The 18045-nt window shown below is 42.4% G+C and overlaps 1 protein-coding gene across 1 annotated transcript in view; it reads left to right on the top strand.

Annotated features, from left to right (window-relative positions):
* Nucleotides 1–3058, top strand: part of MYO10 (myosin X) — a 132780-nt gene extending 129722 nt beyond the window's left edge. The window contains exons 38-40 of the mRNA XM_010005084.1: nucleotides 1451–1903; nucleotides 2316–2507; nucleotides 2770–3058. Of these exons, the coding sequence (XP_010003386.1) occupies nucleotides 1451–1903; nucleotides 2316–2507; nucleotides 2770–2880 (756 nt within the window). The 3' untranslated portion in view covers nucleotides 2881–3058. The remainder of the gene's footprint in view (nucleotides 1–1450; nucleotides 1904–2315; nucleotides 2508–2769) is intronic.
* Nucleotides 3059–18045: the final 14987 nt, after the last annotated feature.

Raw genomic sequence — 18045 nt, forward strand, 5'->3', positions numbered from 1 at the left:
TTTCTGTATTAAAAATTAGAGCAAGCACATTGACTGGAGCAGATTATTTTCATGCAGGATTTTGTGCTGGCTGGTGCTTAGCCAAATATTTTGTCTTCCCAAAACCAATAGTATTTCAGTTATAAAGCATGGTGCATTCGATCCCTTCAATTAATATCACAGCAATACCTTCAAGAGGTGACTTATTACATTCTAACACCAGCTCTTTTTTCTAATTTTTTGCTTTTGATGTCAGTCATCAATATTTCAGCCAATTAAGGAAGTCCCCTTATGTCATCAGCTTTAGTTCTGTCTCTATTAAAGTCTGAATCCTTTAATTCATAAGGTGTTGAAGAAAAATCTTTCAGTTCTGCTTTCTCATTATAATACTGTACTTCCATTTCCACAAGACAGCTTGTTCTTCTGCCTGTGTACAATCTCAGGTAAACCATCTTACATGTTTAAAGGCAAAATTTTGTCTCCAACCTGAGTGTACACCAAAATCATAGAATGGTTTGGGTTGGAAGGGACCTTAAAGATCATCTAGTTCCAAGCGCTCTGCATGGGCAGGGACACCTCCCACTAGACCAGGTTGCTCAAAGCAGCATCCAACCTGGCCTTGAACACTTCGAGGAAGAGGGCATCCACACCTTCTGTGAGCAACCTGTTCCAGTGTCTCACCATCCTCACACTAAAGAATTTATGAAATGAATGAGCTCTTACTTGAATATGAGCTATCTCTGTGCGTTTACTGAACTCCTTGCAATTCCTGTATCTTCAGGCATGAGGCATGTTTATTTTTCCTGTACTAGTTCCATATGGAAAAAAAAAAACCCACAAAAATCCTAGCTGTTGCACATTTCCAAAGGTTTGACTGAGTGTGCAAAGAGCTAGGACTTGAAAGAGTCTTCTTGCTTCAGTCTAACTCCTGATGCTACATACCACTATAACATGCAAACATTTTATTAATTTTAGCTGAGCCCTATTTAAAATCTACTGTTTTCCCTTGGTGAGGTTTATTACAAAGTTGTCTCAGGGCTTTACTTGTTTGGCTGGAAACATCTGTTTTGACAGCCAGACTCCTTATAGCAGTAAGCAAAAGCAGATAACTAGTTCTTCCTAATGCCCTTCCACATAGATGGCTTGCTCCCAGTCAGATGTTCAGATCCTGATTTTCTCTCCTTTACATTTTATTTTTCTTTTTAGTAATTCAGTTGCTCTTACATAGGTGAGTTCAGTAAAAGCTGTACTAGTAACAGTAATTCCCATTTAGCAAGTTCCTCACCTGCCATGTAGTTCTTCTAGTAAACTCTGTCTTACCCAGTTTAACAAATTTGCCCAGAGATTTACCCCATTTTATTCATTTAATGGATCATTTCTTTCAGATCCTGTGTTTGCCTAGTAGTAAATCTACTTCCCATTTCTCTCTTAGTCCTTAGCACATGACAAACTACCTTTTTCCCCTTTATAGGCTCATGAAGCAGTGATTAGAGGACACTATCCTGCTCCTGAAGAAACCCTCCAGGTCCTTGCAGCTTTGCGTCTTCAGTACCTTCAAGGAGATTATACTCTGCATACCACTGTACCAGAAATGGAGGAGGTCTATCCCTTGCAAAAGCTGAAGTCTCGGATCACGCAGTCTACCAAAACGTTTACTGCAGCAGAGAAGGCTGAGAAGAAACGAGCCAGCTTCCTTGAGGGAACATTGCGGAGGAGTTTTCGCAGTGGCTCTGTCAGCAAACAGAAGGTTGAGGAGGATCAGATGTTAGACATGTGGGTCAAAGAGGAAGTCTCAGCTTGCAGGACTAGTATTATTGACAAATGGAAAAAACTCCAGAGGATGAACCAGGAGCAGGCTATGGCAAAATATATGGCTTTGATTAAGGAATGGCCTGGCTATGGCTCAACACTCTTTGACGTAGAGGTGAGTAAGACCCCCTGAACACAGAAACTGCAGTGTATACTGTGTAGATGCTGATGTCATTACAGAAATGAAGAGCAGAGTAGTGAAACCATAAATACCACAGTACCGCAATACCACAGTGCTCAGACAGCTGATGTAATAAAATGTTAGCTGTTAAAAGCATAATCCTGTTTGCAAGCCCTGTAGCTGTTTAAATGCACTAGTTAACCCTTAAATACAGAGGGACAGAATGCTACCCAATGGGTTGCAAACAAGGCTGAGAAGTGTAAAAGGCTATGTTCTAAGGAACACAGCAATATGCACTGCAAGCAGTATGCACTTTTTAGAAAATGGTTACAGACAACAACTTCAACATTAAGTGTTGTGTGGCTCCATGGTTCCCTGTGCTGTTAATTTACATTTCTTCCTCTAGTGTAAAGAAGGGGGATTCCCACAAGAGCTGTGGCTCGGGGTCAGTGCTGATGCAGTGTCTGTCTACAAGCGTGGGGAAGGAAGGCCTCTGGAGGTGTTTCAGTATGAACATATCTTGTCATTCGGTGCCCCGCTTGCCAACACCTACAAGATCGTGGTGGATGAAAGAGAACTGCTTTTTGAAACTAGTAAGGTAAGAGCAAGAAGGAATTCTGTTTCTGTGGCCAGGCTACTTAGTAATTTAAGTAATTGCTGCAGATGTTACAGATTAATTTTGAGACCCCTGTGGAGCTGGAGGGAAGACATAGTGAGATGACAGAAGTGCCGAGTATTGTTATTTGTTTAACCACAAAAGGGTTTTGTTGAAAGCTTGACAGTTGTTGTTAGTGTCTAAAGACATTAATTCATATACTGTTACCTTACTGAGAACTTTGCTCTTTATACTCTTTTGGCAGGTGGTTGACGTTGCAAAGCTGATGAAAGCTTACATCAGTATGATCGTGAAAAAACGCTACAGCACCTCTCGATCAGTGAGTAGTCATGGAAGTCAGGGCAGCTCCAGGTGAAAACAAAACCAGTTCTACTGTCCTCTAAATAGAACATATCGCTGCTTGGCCTCGAAACGACCTGATGATACTGATCACATCTGTTGACAAGCTAACCAGGAATGAGAGTTTCCACAGAAAAGATCTTCAGATGTTGTTTTGGAAAGACCACAGGGTGGGGAGGGAAAAATCAGCTGAAACAGTCACATACTAGAACTGCTGACTCATCCAAAACTTTCCAAAGCATTATTATTTTCAGTTGATGTAACAAATGCCTTAAGACTTGTTCCACTGCAATACAAGCAGTAATAAGTGCCTTACAACATTAAACCCAACTTGTAGTGACCTAAAATTGCTGATAAAAGTCAAGAGGATTCTTTTTGTCCTTCAAGAACACTGAAAACGAAGTTACATTCATCCATTCTGCACTAATCTACTGGCCTGTATACATGTTGGAAGGGGGAGGGAATAAGAGCAAGGTGTATGTTTTTGGACAGCTGCTGGCAGCTTTCCTGATGGATGCCAACTTTTTGTTTCCCCTTGCTTCCATGGATGTGCACATTGTGCATACGTTATTGAGCTGTCAGTAAAATTAGATTAATTTTATTCTGTATTTCACAAGTCTTCTGAAGCAAAGGGAAGAAGTATGTGCAATGGTGTAAACAGTCTTTCTGTACATTTTAATAGTTCAGAGTTATAGTTGTTACAATTGTATGGTTACTTTATAAGCAGTTTTATTAACAAGTAAATTCCAAAATTTTCGTACATTGATTTTACTATTGCAAATGTATTACTATATAAGTAGCAGAAGTTTGCATTCTGTATCTGCTGTATTATAGAGAGATGTAGCTGAGAATATTTATAGACTACCCGAATATGGAAGTACAGTTATCAGTTCAGTACTGCATAATGTCAGCTTAAGTTTTTAATATTTTTTTCTTTTAAAGACATCACTCTTTTATAATTCTGGCTGGACTCTCCAATCCAGACTGACTGCCAAAGGTCAGAGCCCTTCAGAGTTGACTAAAAAAAGCAAAAGTTATACAGTGCAACTGCTTTAATATAAAGTTCTCTGTCTTACCTGGTTGCTTGATGAAGGTTCTTGACAGTACCCTGTAAATAAATTGGAGAATATCAGCTAATAATAAGCTGATTTTGGACTTTTATTTTTGTACAGAAATACTGTAATATAAGGCAAAAGTTTGATCAAAGGTATCTTTTTGTTCACAGTAAAAAAAAGAAAGAAACCTGAAAAACCTTACTGTTATTGAAAACCTCAACCTTTAAGGAATCGTGCCTACTTACTAAAAGAAAAAAAAAAGTCCAGCAATAAAGAAAATATAAGTGATGTGCTGTGTTTCTACTTCATACTGAGCTGCACTTGCAGCAAAGCCCTCAATTCCATCTGTCTTCTCAGGAGCCACACCAGGAACAGTGTAGGCACTGCATGTATTTGTCGCTTGGGAAAAGCACATGTGCTTCGTGTTGTAATGGGGCAGGTTTCCCTCTGTGATCACAACTACCTCCTTGATCGTGTCATAGGTGTCAGTTACACCATCAGGACAGAGGGAGAGGAGTGCTGAGCAATGCACAAGGAATGTGCAAGTAATGCTTTTGCTATTTGTGTAGCCCTGGTCTAAGATGGCCTGCTTTTCATAGGCAACCACAGCATAGTCGTGCAGCATACACCACCCTCTGAAAGTGTGCATAGCCTTTGGAGACTACAAGGCTTACCATGAGAAATCCTTTACCCTCCTCCAATGGGCAGGTACTTTTAGTCACTCTGTGATGCCACCCCTCAGTCCTTAAAGGCTCACTAAATAACACTTATAATGTCATGTCCCTGCCTTCCCAGCAAAGGTGAACTTACCTAAGAAGACAAGAAAAAAAAGAGAACCTACAACTCCAGTAGGTATAGCTACATACACAGAGTATCTGAGCCTGTAACATTTCTGATTTTGCCATATGCAAGTTGTTTAGATAGAACTTAGATGCTCTTGGCAAGAATCCTTGGAATGACACAGAATCATCATGGTTGGAAAGGACCTCTGTGATCACCAAGTCCAATCATCACAACAAAAACCTGAACACTACTATCTCAGCTACTAGAGCATGCCCTGAAATGCCACATCTACACACTTCTTGAATACCTCCAAGGATGGTGACTCCTTCCTGGGCAGGCTGTTCCAGTGCCTGACCACTCTTTCAGTAAAGAAATTCTTCCTAATGTCCAATCTAAACTTCCCCTGCTGCAACTTCAGGCCATTTCCTCTGGTCTTGTCTTTATTTACTTAGGAGAAGAGGCCAACCCCCACCTCCCTACAACCTCGTTTCAGGTAATTGTAGAGGGTGATGAGGTCTTCCCTCAGCCTCCTCTTATCCAGACTAAACATCCCTAGTTCCCTCAGCTGCTCCTCATATGACTTGTTCTCTAGGCCCTCCACCAGCTTGGCAGCTCTCCTATGGACACGCTCCAGCACCTCAATGTCCTTCTAATAGTGAGGGGCCCAGAACTGAACACAGTACTTGAGGTGAGGCTTCACTAGTGCAGAGTACAGGGGCACAATCACTTCCTTACTCCTGCTGGCCAGGCTATTCCTGATGAAGGCCAGGATGCTGTTGGCCTTCTTGGTCACCTGAGCACACTACTGGCTGATGTACATCTGGCTGTCAGCCAGCACCCATAGGTCCTTTTCTGCTTGGCATCTCTCCAGCCACTCTTCCCCAAGCCTGTAGTGTTGCCTGGGGTTATTGTGACCAAAATGGAGGACCCGGCACCTGGCCTTATTGAACCTCATACAATTGGCCTTGGCCCCCAGCAAGAAGGTTCAGTTTTGTCTATGTGCTGTTTGCAAACATGCTCAGAGAAGTTTCTTATACGTCATGATCAAAAAACCAGAAATATACAGTCTTGTTCAGGGTTACAGCCTTGAGAAGCTGATGCCACATCTCTAGTCATAATTATCTCCTGACTTCTGGATGCTATCAACCATGAGAAGGGATATTTGTTCTTAGTCAATACACAGAAATGCCTGTCACTACATCTAAAACTTCCCTTCATTCATGTCAATTCTGCCAACCTGCCATGCAAATCTTACTTCAGTTACTGCTGCTGAGACAACTAAAAGCTTTCAGAATTATTGAGGCTCACAAGAAAGAATGCACAATTTATCAAAATAAATACTGTACAATAAATATACTTTGTGTTGGATGTGAGAAAAGTGTTTCTCAAATTATAAAATATTTTTTAAATTGATTGAGATTATCTCTCCTTGCAAATTATTTTGCTTCAGTAAACATTTATTCTAAGAGTACATTAGATTTCTTGCTAGAGCCATGATCTCATCTGTTACACTAGCATTTGAGTTTATCTGGAGAGGAACTCTAATCACAAATCAGAATACGCTTGTATTCTTTTTTTGAAATAAAGGTTTTTATTTTTGAAAGAACACTGTAGAACCTTACCTCTATTATAAAAGAAAAAGTAGATCTGTACTTCTGTGAAAGCCATTATTGCAGGTACTGCACTCTGTGGGTTGGGTGCATCAGAAACCACCAAGAACTGAGCATTGGCAGTTAAAGTGTTCTAGAAGGATAACAATGCCTTATTTGGTTCTTTGAGAGAGAAGGGGAATTCTACTCTACGTGTTGTGGTCTTCAGAACTTGAATCTCTCATGTATCTCAGAGAGCAAGGAGCAGCCATTCCTGCCCCATTGCCTGTCTCCCACCACAGGGCTGTCACACAACCGCCTCTCCTTTCCCTTGGGACCAGCCCCATGGCAGCACTGCCCCTTGCTCCACGCCGGGTGCCTTGGGACATCTGCCACTCCTGGGCAATTACACACACCCTGATTAAAACCCTCAGGGAGGCACAGCAGTTTCCGGTGCCCAGTCAAATACAAACACAGCAGGAAGAGCCCTGGGATCCCACTGGCTGGGCCTAGAATAGATGGCAGCTGCACTGGAAATGAAATTGTAGATCATCTCCTTACCACACCTTAAAGCTGGCCATGCCTCAATTCCACATATGTCCTCAGGCATCAGCCTAGCACTTTCCCTGTGCCTTGTAATACACATACATCAATTTGTCAGGGTGCCAGAATTCTTAATAATCTTAATTACGCAAGTTACGCAGAGGAAATTACTTCACCCAAAAAGCATTGCATCAGAAACTGATGTTTCAGGCCCCACATTTCTGAGACACAGCTGCAACAGGTACACGCATGTCCGCCTCAGTACTAACACCTAACACAGACGTGCTGCAGCACTGCAAGTCATGCTGACATAAAACCATTTTCCAGCAACTTGCACAGAACAGTAGCAGCTTCTTCAGTGCCAACAGACAATTTCTCACAGCACATGCACTCCAGATGATTTACAGCTCTGTGAACTAAATACAGAAGCGTACCAACCAAATAAGACAGTGTCCAGACTATAATTCTGCATAGTGCCCAGCCCTAGAAACCCACTGCATTTCACTCCATCAAGTACAGCAATACAGGAATCAGCTGTGCTGTGCTACAATTGTACTTAGACACACAGATAAACACAGGCCTGCAAGGTGGGTGAGACTGTGGAGACAGACATTTGCAGTTGGTTGTTGGGACTTCTGATCTACTCCAGTTTGTTTCAAACTACTGACTTATTAATGACAGCTAACCTCTCTCATCACTAGCAAACATCTAATAAAGTTTAACCTGGAAGGAATCCACCAAGAATGTCTCCCACAACACATCACAACTGACATGGGGCTTTTGGTGCAACACATAAAACTACACATGCTACAACAGTCATGGAAAGCAAGCAGAAGAGGGCAGCAGCAATCCAAAGAAGTGAGCTGTACAGAGAGTGATTCCATCTGTAGTATGATTTTACTTTGTCCTTATCAAAAGAGGACTGACTGGGATAGGAGAAGGACGAGGGAGTCCTATCATCATTCTTGGTGTCCACCAGATGTGTGATTTGGACAAGCAACAGCTACTCTCAGTTGTGCCAACAATAACAATCCAGTTGTCTCTCGATAGGAATTACCTTTTCCCCCCTCCTCACAGTTCACGAAACCAAATACTATGCTCAGCTGCCCCCTCCACATACTGCCACCAGGAATTTCTACCTTTTTTCCCTGTGGCAGGGACCCCTGCCCTGAGAGAAGTCCGGGGCCACTAGAATGGCTGAGGCATCACTTTTCACAACCTTACTTTCCACCTTTACAGTGCAGAGTGCTGCTGGCACCTGTGCACCTTGCGTGAGGGGAGAAGAAGCTTGGGGCTCCATCACAGTTGACCAAGTGCAAGGTCCTGCACCTGGGTCAGGGTAATCCCAAGCACAATTAGGGGTTGGGCAGAGAATGGAATGAGAACAGCCCTGAGAAGGACGACTCAGGGGAGATGATTGAGGAAGACTCAGGTGTTGTTTGATGAGGTTAACATGAGCCATCAATGTGCACTTGCAGCCCAGAAAGCCAACCATGTCCTGGGCTGAGTCAGAAGAAGCATAGTCAGAAGGTCAAGGGAGGTGTTTCTCCCTCCCCACTCTGCTCTCATGAGACCCCACCTGCAGTACTGTGTCCAGCTCTGGAGCCCCCAACACAAGAAGGACATGGAGCTGTTGGAGTGAGTCCAGAGGAGGGCCACAAAGATGATCAGAGGGCTTGAAGCACCTCTCTTATGAAGACAGGCTGAGAGAATTGGGTTTGTTCAGCCTAGAGAAGAGAAGGCTCTAGGGAGACTTTATAGGAGCCTTCCAGTACCTGAAGGGAGGAAGTACTTTATACAGGAGCATGTAGTGATAGGACAAGGGTTAGTTTTAAACTGGAAGAGGGTAGATTTAGGTTAGACATTAGGAAAAAAGACTTCACTGTGAAGGTGGTGAGAGACTGGAATAAACTGCCCAAGAAGTTGTGGATGCCCCCTCCCTGGAAGCGCTCAAGGCCAGGTTGAATGGGGCTTTGAGCACCCTTGTCTGATGGGAGGCATCCCTGCCCGTGGCAAGGGAGTTGGAACTAGATGATCTTTAAGGTCCCTTCCAATTCAAACCATTCTATGACCACAAGCCCCCATCCGACCTGGATATATAAATAGATCCCTGCTAGAGGCCATTTTGAGCCCCCCTTGGAGCAGTGGGTATGTGACATGAGGTCCTCCTTGTGATAGGGACACCTACCATGGAAACTCTTAGGGCTTGAGAACCCTCACTTTAAAAGGTGGAGTGTATGTGCTGTAAGATTCTCTTCCCTCCCTAAGCCCCAAAAGCTTTTAGGAAAACCTTACAGTGGTGTTGCTTCCACTTAGTTCTTTTCTATCCTATAACTACATGTGGACCAACTCCTGTGGCATATGAACTTTAAAAACTCTACAGACATCTGTTTATGCAATAAATTGTCCTTAGTTGTGGTCCATCTCCAGCAATTAGTGGTTCTGTTCTGTGCCATACCCTCAAGTGAAATTACCTGTTTGCTACCACCTCTTGCCAGGGCACACTGATCCGTCCACTGCCTTCATGCAGCCTTAGCAGTGGAGCCCACTATTTGTAGCACCTTCCCTGATAGTAGCTGGAGGTTTAGTCCTGGCTACTTACACAGCAAACATACTGTCTCCATTCTCAACTGCTCTGAATTCTGTGTGTCCCATGCTTCTTCCAGCTTTGAGAACTTTCTCTCGAACTACAATTTTTAAACAAAGCACAGTGTCAAACATCAAATAGTGATGGATCACCGACATGGTGTGTGTCATGAAGTCAGTGTAATAATAAAATGCTTCTAATTACTTTTCTCTTCACAATTTTTAAAGCATTGTATAGTTTTAACATGATGCTAATGTTTTTCTTGATCACTCTGCCACAAATAAAGCCATAAAACTAATGTATGAATATGCAGATTCCCAGTGATCTTGATTCTTCCTTGCCAATGAGAACTCCCATATGAGCTTACCTGTAAATGCTTAACAGCTGCTAGGTTCAAAAAGGTTGCTGGCCTGCTAGAGCTGCTCTCAGGCAGCACTGACCAAAAAGTGGAGCTAACAGTGCTCCGTCGAGGAGCTGTCAACTGCATTTTCTTCTGCAAATTCTTTTGTCTCAGGTCCTAGAGAGTTACAGAGATACTGTTCTTTCTAATTTAAAGTTGATCTTTCTTTATTATCCATCTAATGCCATGCCAACAACTCAAAATATACTGTTACAGTAGCTCAATTCTACAAAACCTGGATTCAGAAAGAACTCATAGAATCATAGAATGGTTTGTTTGAGAAGAAACCATCTAGTTCCAACCCCCCTGCATGGGCAAGGACACTGCCCACAAAACCAGGTTGCTCAAAGCCCCATCCAGCCTGGCCTTGAACACTTCCAGCAAGGGAGCAACCACCACTTCCCTGGGGCAACCTGTTCCACTTTCTCACCACCTTCACAGTAAACAATTTCTTTCTAATGTCTAATCTAAATCTACCCTCTTTCAGCTAAGGACCATTACCCCTCATTCTATAGCTACATGCCCTCACAAAAAATTTCTCTCCTGTTTTCAGAGAAAACAATTCTGCATTTGAGAATGGAACATTCACTACTGTTCTCACACCTGTTTGACCACACAAAAAAAGAATATCTGATGCAGGGCATCAGAGCCTCCTGATCATGATCTGTATGACAGAAAAACTGAAACTGAAGCATGATTCTTCCATATATTACTTCATTGTTGCATCCTACTTTTAAAACTTTGAGTTCACAGGCATTAAGAAAAAGAATAACCTAGCAATGAGAGAAAAAATCCCCAAATACTAACATTTCTGGATAAGCAGCTTTATCAACATTGATATAATTTTGTCACTTTTCTTAAATTTTTCATCTTGTACCACCCGGTATTCTAAGCTTGCACAGCCAACAGGTCCCAAGAATTTCAGCTTACCAACAAATACTTTTTTCCTAAATACACATCTTTGCAGGCTCAGATTAAAAGCACCAAGTTTTAATTTCATCCTACCAACTATCTACTACCATCCAGCATAATTATGTATATGCTAAGCAGTCTCATAACCTCAGGCAACAAAGTATTTCATTTTAAGGTCACTTACAACCTTTTGCAAGCATAGACATTTCTTAATACTTGCTTTAAAAATCAACCATGGTGTTGACTTGCAAATTACAAGTTCTCATGGTTTTTCATTATTTATGTTGGGAAAGTACCTGGGATTTCTGTTTGAGTTTGCAGCCTGCTTAGTCTTGGCACTGCACAAATACAGGAGGTCATGTCCCATCTGTAAAAACTTTAATCAAATAAAGAAGACAAAGAGTAGGTCAGGAAGATAAAAAGAGTATTAAATGTCTCAGGAAGATACAATCAATCTTTCCCCCCTCACACAGCAGGACAGTGGGAGCACTGAAACAGAACGCAAAGTCTCTTCACTCTCAGCCAGCACTCTTTTCCAGACCAGTGTAATGTCAAAAAACCAGCAGAGATAGTGAAAGCATTCTAATCAGCATCATCTTGCTAATGACTTTTTTTAAATTAAGTTCTCACACAAAGTATTCTTCCTTTTTAGATAAAAGAAGGAAAACACAAGTTTATGAATTATGTAAGTGAAAATAAATAATAGGGGGGAAAAAAAATAATCACACAATAAATACCAAATAAGACCTTAGTGACTAAAGGTCACAAATGAGCAGTCTTTGAAAAATAAACAAATAGGTAGATTTTGAGTGGGGAAAGTTAAAATGTTCAAGCGAGAATAGTAAAAAGAAATAATCAAGTGCTTAGAACTTACCAACATTACTTATGACACAGGATGTGATACCATCACTATTGCTGTCTTGGTGATGATTTTTGCAATGAGATAGCACGACTCTCACAACTTGGAGAAATGTCAAAGTGAAATTAGGGCAGAGGTAACCTAATGGTACATTTGCAGGAAGAAAGAACACGGGAAACTTGTGCCTGTGCATTGAGAATCACTATTTTTTCCCTCTAATAACTTTGATCTTCCATTTTTCTCTCAACTCACTTCTGAATATTTAAATAGAATTTTTTGGATTTGGCAAAATTAAAGAAACCAGGCTCCAAGTATTAGTGATGACACTAAACTGGGAGGAGTGGCTGGCACACCAGAAGGCTGTGCTGCCATTCAGAGAGACCTAGACAGACTGGAGAGTTGGGCAGGGAGAAACTTGATGAAATTCAACAAGGGCAAGTGTAGAGTTTTGCATCTGGGAAAGAACAAGCCCACATACCAGTACAGGTTGGGGGCTGACCTGCTGGAGAGCAGGGTAGGAGAAAGGGACCTGGGGGTCGTGGTGGACAGGAGGATGACCATGAGCCAGCAATGTGCCCTTGTGGCCAAGAAGGCCAATGGCATCCTGGGGTGCATTAGAAAGGGTGTGGTTAGACAGTCGAGAGGTTCTCCTCCCCCTTTATTCTGCATTGGTGAGGCTGAATCTGGAGTATTGTGTCCAGTTCTGGGCCCCTCGGTTCAAGACGGACAGGGAACTGCTTGAAAGAGTCCAGAGCAGAGCCACAAAGATGATTAAAGGAGTGTAACATCTCCCTGATGAGGAAAGGCTGAGGGAGCTGGGTCTCTTTAGCTTGGAGAAGAGGAGACTGAGGGGCAACCTCAATGTTTACAAATATGTAAAGGGCGAGTGTCAGGAAGATGTAGCCAGACTTTTTTTCAGTGATGTCCAGTGATAGGACAAGGCACAATGGGTGCAAACTGCAACATAGGAGGTTCCATGTAAATAACAGAAAAACAACTTTACTGTGAGAGTGACAGAGCACTGGAACAGGCTGCTCAGAGAGGTTGTGGAGTCTCCTTCTCTGGAGACATTCAAAACCTGCCCAGACACATTCCTGTGTGATGTGCTCTGGGTGACCCTTGGCTGTTTATAAATTCCCACTAAACTATTTCTAAAGATCATGTTAACTACACAGTTACCAAAATCTGTTATTCACAGAAAGTAAGAGACATGGGAAGCTGAAGGATACTGAAGAAAAACACCAGATTTCAAGATTCTGTGAACTCCTGCTGCTGCTGGTCTTCCTTCTTTTAACTGCTGCATAACTAGGTCCTACCATATGAATCTCATACAGGCAAAATGCTCAGTACTGCTACTAATCACATGGAATAGAAATCTAAGTATATTATTGTTATATGTGGAAATTCACCTTTCATATTACTTAGAAGTGCAGAATTTGAGGAAGACAGATTGCACATTTACTGGATGCAACAGAATATATTCCTGTATGTGCAGACTTCATGCTAATTATGTCCTAAGTTTTGCACTCCTACCTTAAGGGCTAAGGTAACTTCCTGACAGACATTGCAAGAAAGGCCAGTCTGGCTAACGACATGATTCTCTGCTAAGTAGTAATTTCAGTAGTCTTGAGCTAATTCCATTTCTGTTGGCTTGGTAGCTTAAGATTTCCCATTATTTGTACACAGTTGTTTTCTGTTCCACAATGGTGATCCAAATAGCTGGAGTGACATACATGACAAACCTTGCAACCCATAAATTGCTTTTAATATGTTTTGGTCATTTTTTTGTTGTTGTTTGCTTTTTTAAATTAGTAAATTAAAAAGCTGCTACCACATCAAAGGAGACAGCAGCCAGCTGTTCTAGCAGGGTGTACTGCTTGAAAAAGCCAATTTCTGGCCTTGCAGCCTCCTCTTCCCGCTGTTGAGTTGGCATTTAAATGTACAGGTTGGAAACTGTGGTAAGAATTAATGAAGGCTTCTCAAAGGCAGGCTTCCTGCTTTTCCTCCAGCCTCTGGTAGAAGACACAGCTTGCTTTTTCTCCACCTCCTCCATCCACCCCTTAAGTTACAAACATTCAGTAATACCAGTAGGAATTTTACTCCTACTGGCTTGTATAGAATACAGGACTAATTCTTTTGGAAAATGTAATTTTCTCTCCTAATTTTGCAAAAAGATACTACATGGAAAAGAACATAACACCACTTTTCTGCTGCAAGGAGAAATTAATGGACTGGATGAATCTATCATGGGAGAACTATTCAAAAAAAGCAAGCAAAACTAAAACAACTTTGAATTATTTTTGTACATTTTAAGAGGACACAGGAAGAATAAGTTTCTTTGTTGTCAGCTTCAGGGTGGCATAGCTTGTAATGCTTGTAGCATGACTCGTAGCACTTGCAATTACAATGTAGTACTGTAACATGAAGGAGAGGCCAAGATGCTTTAAGTTAAGAGATGTTCTTTTGTTAAACTTCCCTTTTGCTTCACTTCTTTGCCTTCTAGATACACTTGTTTTTCAGACTTCCACAGCAAGGATAATTTCCTCCAAGCCAATTTTTTTACTGCAGAGGGGGAAAACTGGCAAGACTGGCATGAAAGAAATATTTTACTACTAGGGACTTGATAGATAAGATGCTTTTCCTCTTGCAGAAGCTGTTGTAACTTGCAAGACATATTCACTGCTTACCATCTGTCCCCAGAGAAAGAGCACAGGATCTCTGCTTGTAATAGAATCAGAACTTGCTGCAGGTATAGTAGGACAAGATACAGTAACCCAACTACATAAGGCTCTAAACTGTGATCCAGTATTAATCTGACTTGAGTCTAAAACCACCCTGTCTGAACATGTCTCTAACTCCCTATACAGGATATGTCCAGATCAAAAGGCTGAAGTACAGTCAATGCATTTCAACAGGCTGGATGTGTACAGAACAGTATTCAGTGCTCTCTTTTATTCCTTAACAGGTCTCCAAGTTGTAATGAAACAAGTGTGCACCTCTAAACTATGTGATTGAAGTAACACCCTAATTATGCTTCATTGCTAAAAAACGTAGACTGAAAGAGTTCACCTTTATTTCTAATTGATGATAAAATAGTCTATAGAATTTATCTGACAAAATTCATGTAAGGTTTGTTAGATAATGCATCTCTAGGAAAAAAAAACAAACAACACACCCTCATATACTAGAAAGTAAGTGTGAGTCACCCTAAAGTTAGCCAGTACAAATCAAAGACAGTTTGGCTTATCAGGTATCTTTAAGTCACAGTCTTACACAGAAAGAGTTCACATTATAATTCAAGATGTCATCCTTCATTCCTCTGACACACATTTATTTCATTTAAGCATCATTTAACCTGTTTGGCTTTCAGTCTGTTTATCCCTATCTACTGGCTACTGGAATAAGAGACACCTGAAAAAACAGCATGCTCATAAGACACTAACAGATGGTGTCTTAAGACAATTCTCATTGCACAACCTCCTCCATTCAAAAGATGACTTTATAACTAATACAGTCAGGTGGGGAAGAAATAAAAACGGGCAATTCTAATTAATTACTTTGTGCAAAATGGCAGATCTTCAGGAATGACCTACAAGATACTATATTAATGAAGGTAACAGATTTCCTACCATAAAGAGAATTATTAAAGTGATCATAACATCAGTGATGCTGAATGACACTACTCTTAAATCATCATGTTGTACTCTGATAAAATGAAGGACTTCCACAAAGCAACTAATATCTGACTAGCAAACTGCTGACATATTTTAAACAGGATATACAGTAATAAACTGTGATTCTATTTGCTGATATGTCATGCCTTTCTGTTTCAGTACTGCATGCATTTTGAAGTTTCAGTGCAACAATGCTGCAACATGCCATGTTCTGTGTCATCTCTTTCCTGCTTCTGGAATTTGGAGCATATTAATGACAGTCAAGTGCTGTTAAATAAAAAACACCCACCTGTAAAATAAGTAGTTATTTATTCCTTGTAATTGCATGTAAACTATTTTAAATCTAGAAATTCTGCAGTAATTTCTGTTTTTTCCCTGTACCTCTCCACAGGATGGTAAAGCAACACCAAAATTCCTTCAAGCAAGAGAAGAGCATCAGGGTTACGATACCTGGCAGAAAAAAGGGACAATAGTTTAAAGCTGCAGAGTATGTACTGGCCAGTGCTAACTGGCTAGTTTGAACAGAAGTCAAAATGCCACGGGCCAGTACTGGGGGCTACCGGCTGTCAGGATGTATCCGCAACTTCCCCCCCAGTGTGAGGAGGTTTGAGAACGAGCCCAAGGGTCACACGTGGCGCTGCCTCTCACAGTTTACTAATTAATCGACAAACACGGGTCTGGGGTCCCTCCCTCCTCCCCCTGCCCCACCCACAGCTCTGCCCATCACGGGGCCCCTGCCCTCCCTCCTCCCCCTGCCAGATTCCATTCTGAGGGGAACGGAAGGTGCTGTGTGCCAGCCAGACCCTTCCCACAAGGAAGTCTTCTGCCTCTCTGGGGCCAGGGTAAGGGTTATAACCAGGAGACTTTCTGGTCTGATATGGCCCTCAGACTATTACCCTCTTTTGATATTTCAAGTAGGTCAGTTGGACAAAAGAGGTTTGAGGATAATAAAGATTTCAGGGCATTAGGATGACAGGTCAAGGGTTGAGGAGCACAAGTTTTGTTCTCCTCTCTCCTTCCAGTCTCGAGGAAGGATGAATGGGTAAAATGAGAGACCAGACAGATCAATGCCTGGCTCCAAAACTGGTGCTACCAGCAGGACTTGGGATTTTTTATCACTGTTTGCTTTACAGGACACCAGGACTGCTGGCAATGGATGGGAAGGCCCTGTCCTACAGGGAAAAAATGGTACTAGGGCAAGAGTTAGAGAGCCTCATTGATAGGGCTTTAAACTAGGTTGGAAGGGGGCAGGGGATAAAACCAGGCTCACTACAGATGAGACTAGGGGTGGTGCCCATGTCAGGGATGAAATTGATAACCCAGCTCAAGTGCACTTACACCAATGAAAGCAGCACGGGAAACAAACAGGAAGAGCTGGAAGCCCTTGTGCAGCAAGATAACTACGACCTAACTGGCATCACAGAAACATGGTGGGGTGGAATTCAGGACTAGAATACTTCAATAGATGGTTACAAGCTTTTCAGAAGGGATAGGCAAGGAGAGAGAAGAGGAGGGGTGGCTCTATACATCAAGGAGTGATTTGACTGTATAGAGCTCAATGATAGTGATGATAGTGTGGAGCATTTATGGGTAAAGATGAGGAGGAAGGCAAGTAAGGCAGATATCCTGTTGGGAGTCTGCTACAGGCCACCCACCCAGGATGAGGAAGCAGGTGAAACATTTTTCAGGTGGCTGGCAGAAGTCTCAAAATCACCAGCCCTGGTTCTGGTAGGGGACTTTAACCTACAAGACATCTGCTGGAACAATAACTCAGCCACAAGCAGGCAGGCTAGGAGGTCCTGGAGTGTATGGAAGAGAACTTCCTGACACAGCTGGTAAGTGAGCCTACCAGGGGAGGAGCCTTGCTGGACCTGCTGTTCACTAACAGGGAAGGAATGGTGGGGGATGTGGAAGTCAGAGGCCATTTCAGGCTTAGCAACCATGAAATAGGTAAATTCTCAATACTTAGTGAAATAAGGAGAGGGGTCACCAAAACCTCCACTGTGGACTTTCAGAGGGCAGAGGTCAGCCTGTTTTGAACACTGTTTAGGAGAGTCCCATGGTGCAAAGGGGTTCAGGAAGGCTGGATGCTCTTCAAGAAGGAAGTATTAAAAGCACAGGAGCAGGCTGTGTCCCATAAAACAAACTGTTGGGGAAGACAACCAGCCTGGCTGAACAGGGAGCTTTTGCTGGGACTCAGGGACAAAAAGAGAGTTTACCACCTCTGGAAGGAAGGGCAGGCAACTCAAAATGAGTACAGGGAGCTCGTGAGGACAGAGAGAAAATCAGGAAAAAGTCTAGCTGGAGCTCAATCTGGCCACTACCATAAAGGACAATAAAAGGATTTACTAATACATCAACAGCAAAAAGAGATAGAGGAGAATCTCCTGGGAGAATCTCCATCCCTTACTGGATGAGGGCAACCAGGGATGAAGAATCCTGCATAACAGGGAAGGTCCCAGATGACTGCAGGCTTGTCAATGTGATGCTCATCTACAAGAAGGGCCTGAACAAGGATCCTGGGAACTACAGGCCTGTCAGCCTGACTTCAGTACCAGGGAAGATAATGGAGAGGCTCATCTTGAGTGCACTCACATGGCGAGTACAGAATAGCCATGGGATCAGGTCCAGCTAGCATGGGTTCAGGAAAGGCAGGTCCTGTTTGACTAACCTGATCTCCTTCTATGATCAGGTGACCTACCTGGTGGATGGGGGAAGAGCTATTGATGTTGTCTTTCTGGACTTTGGAAAGGCCTCTGACACCATGTCCCACAGCATC

Source organism: Chaetura pelagica, unplaced genomic scaffold (genome assembly GCF_000747805.2).
Source record: "Chaetura pelagica isolate M959 unplaced genomic scaffold, ChaPel_1.0 scaffold219, whole genome shotgun sequence".
Taxonomy (NCBI): domain Eukaryota; kingdom Metazoa; phylum Chordata; class Aves; order Apodiformes; family Apodidae; genus Chaetura; species Chaetura pelagica.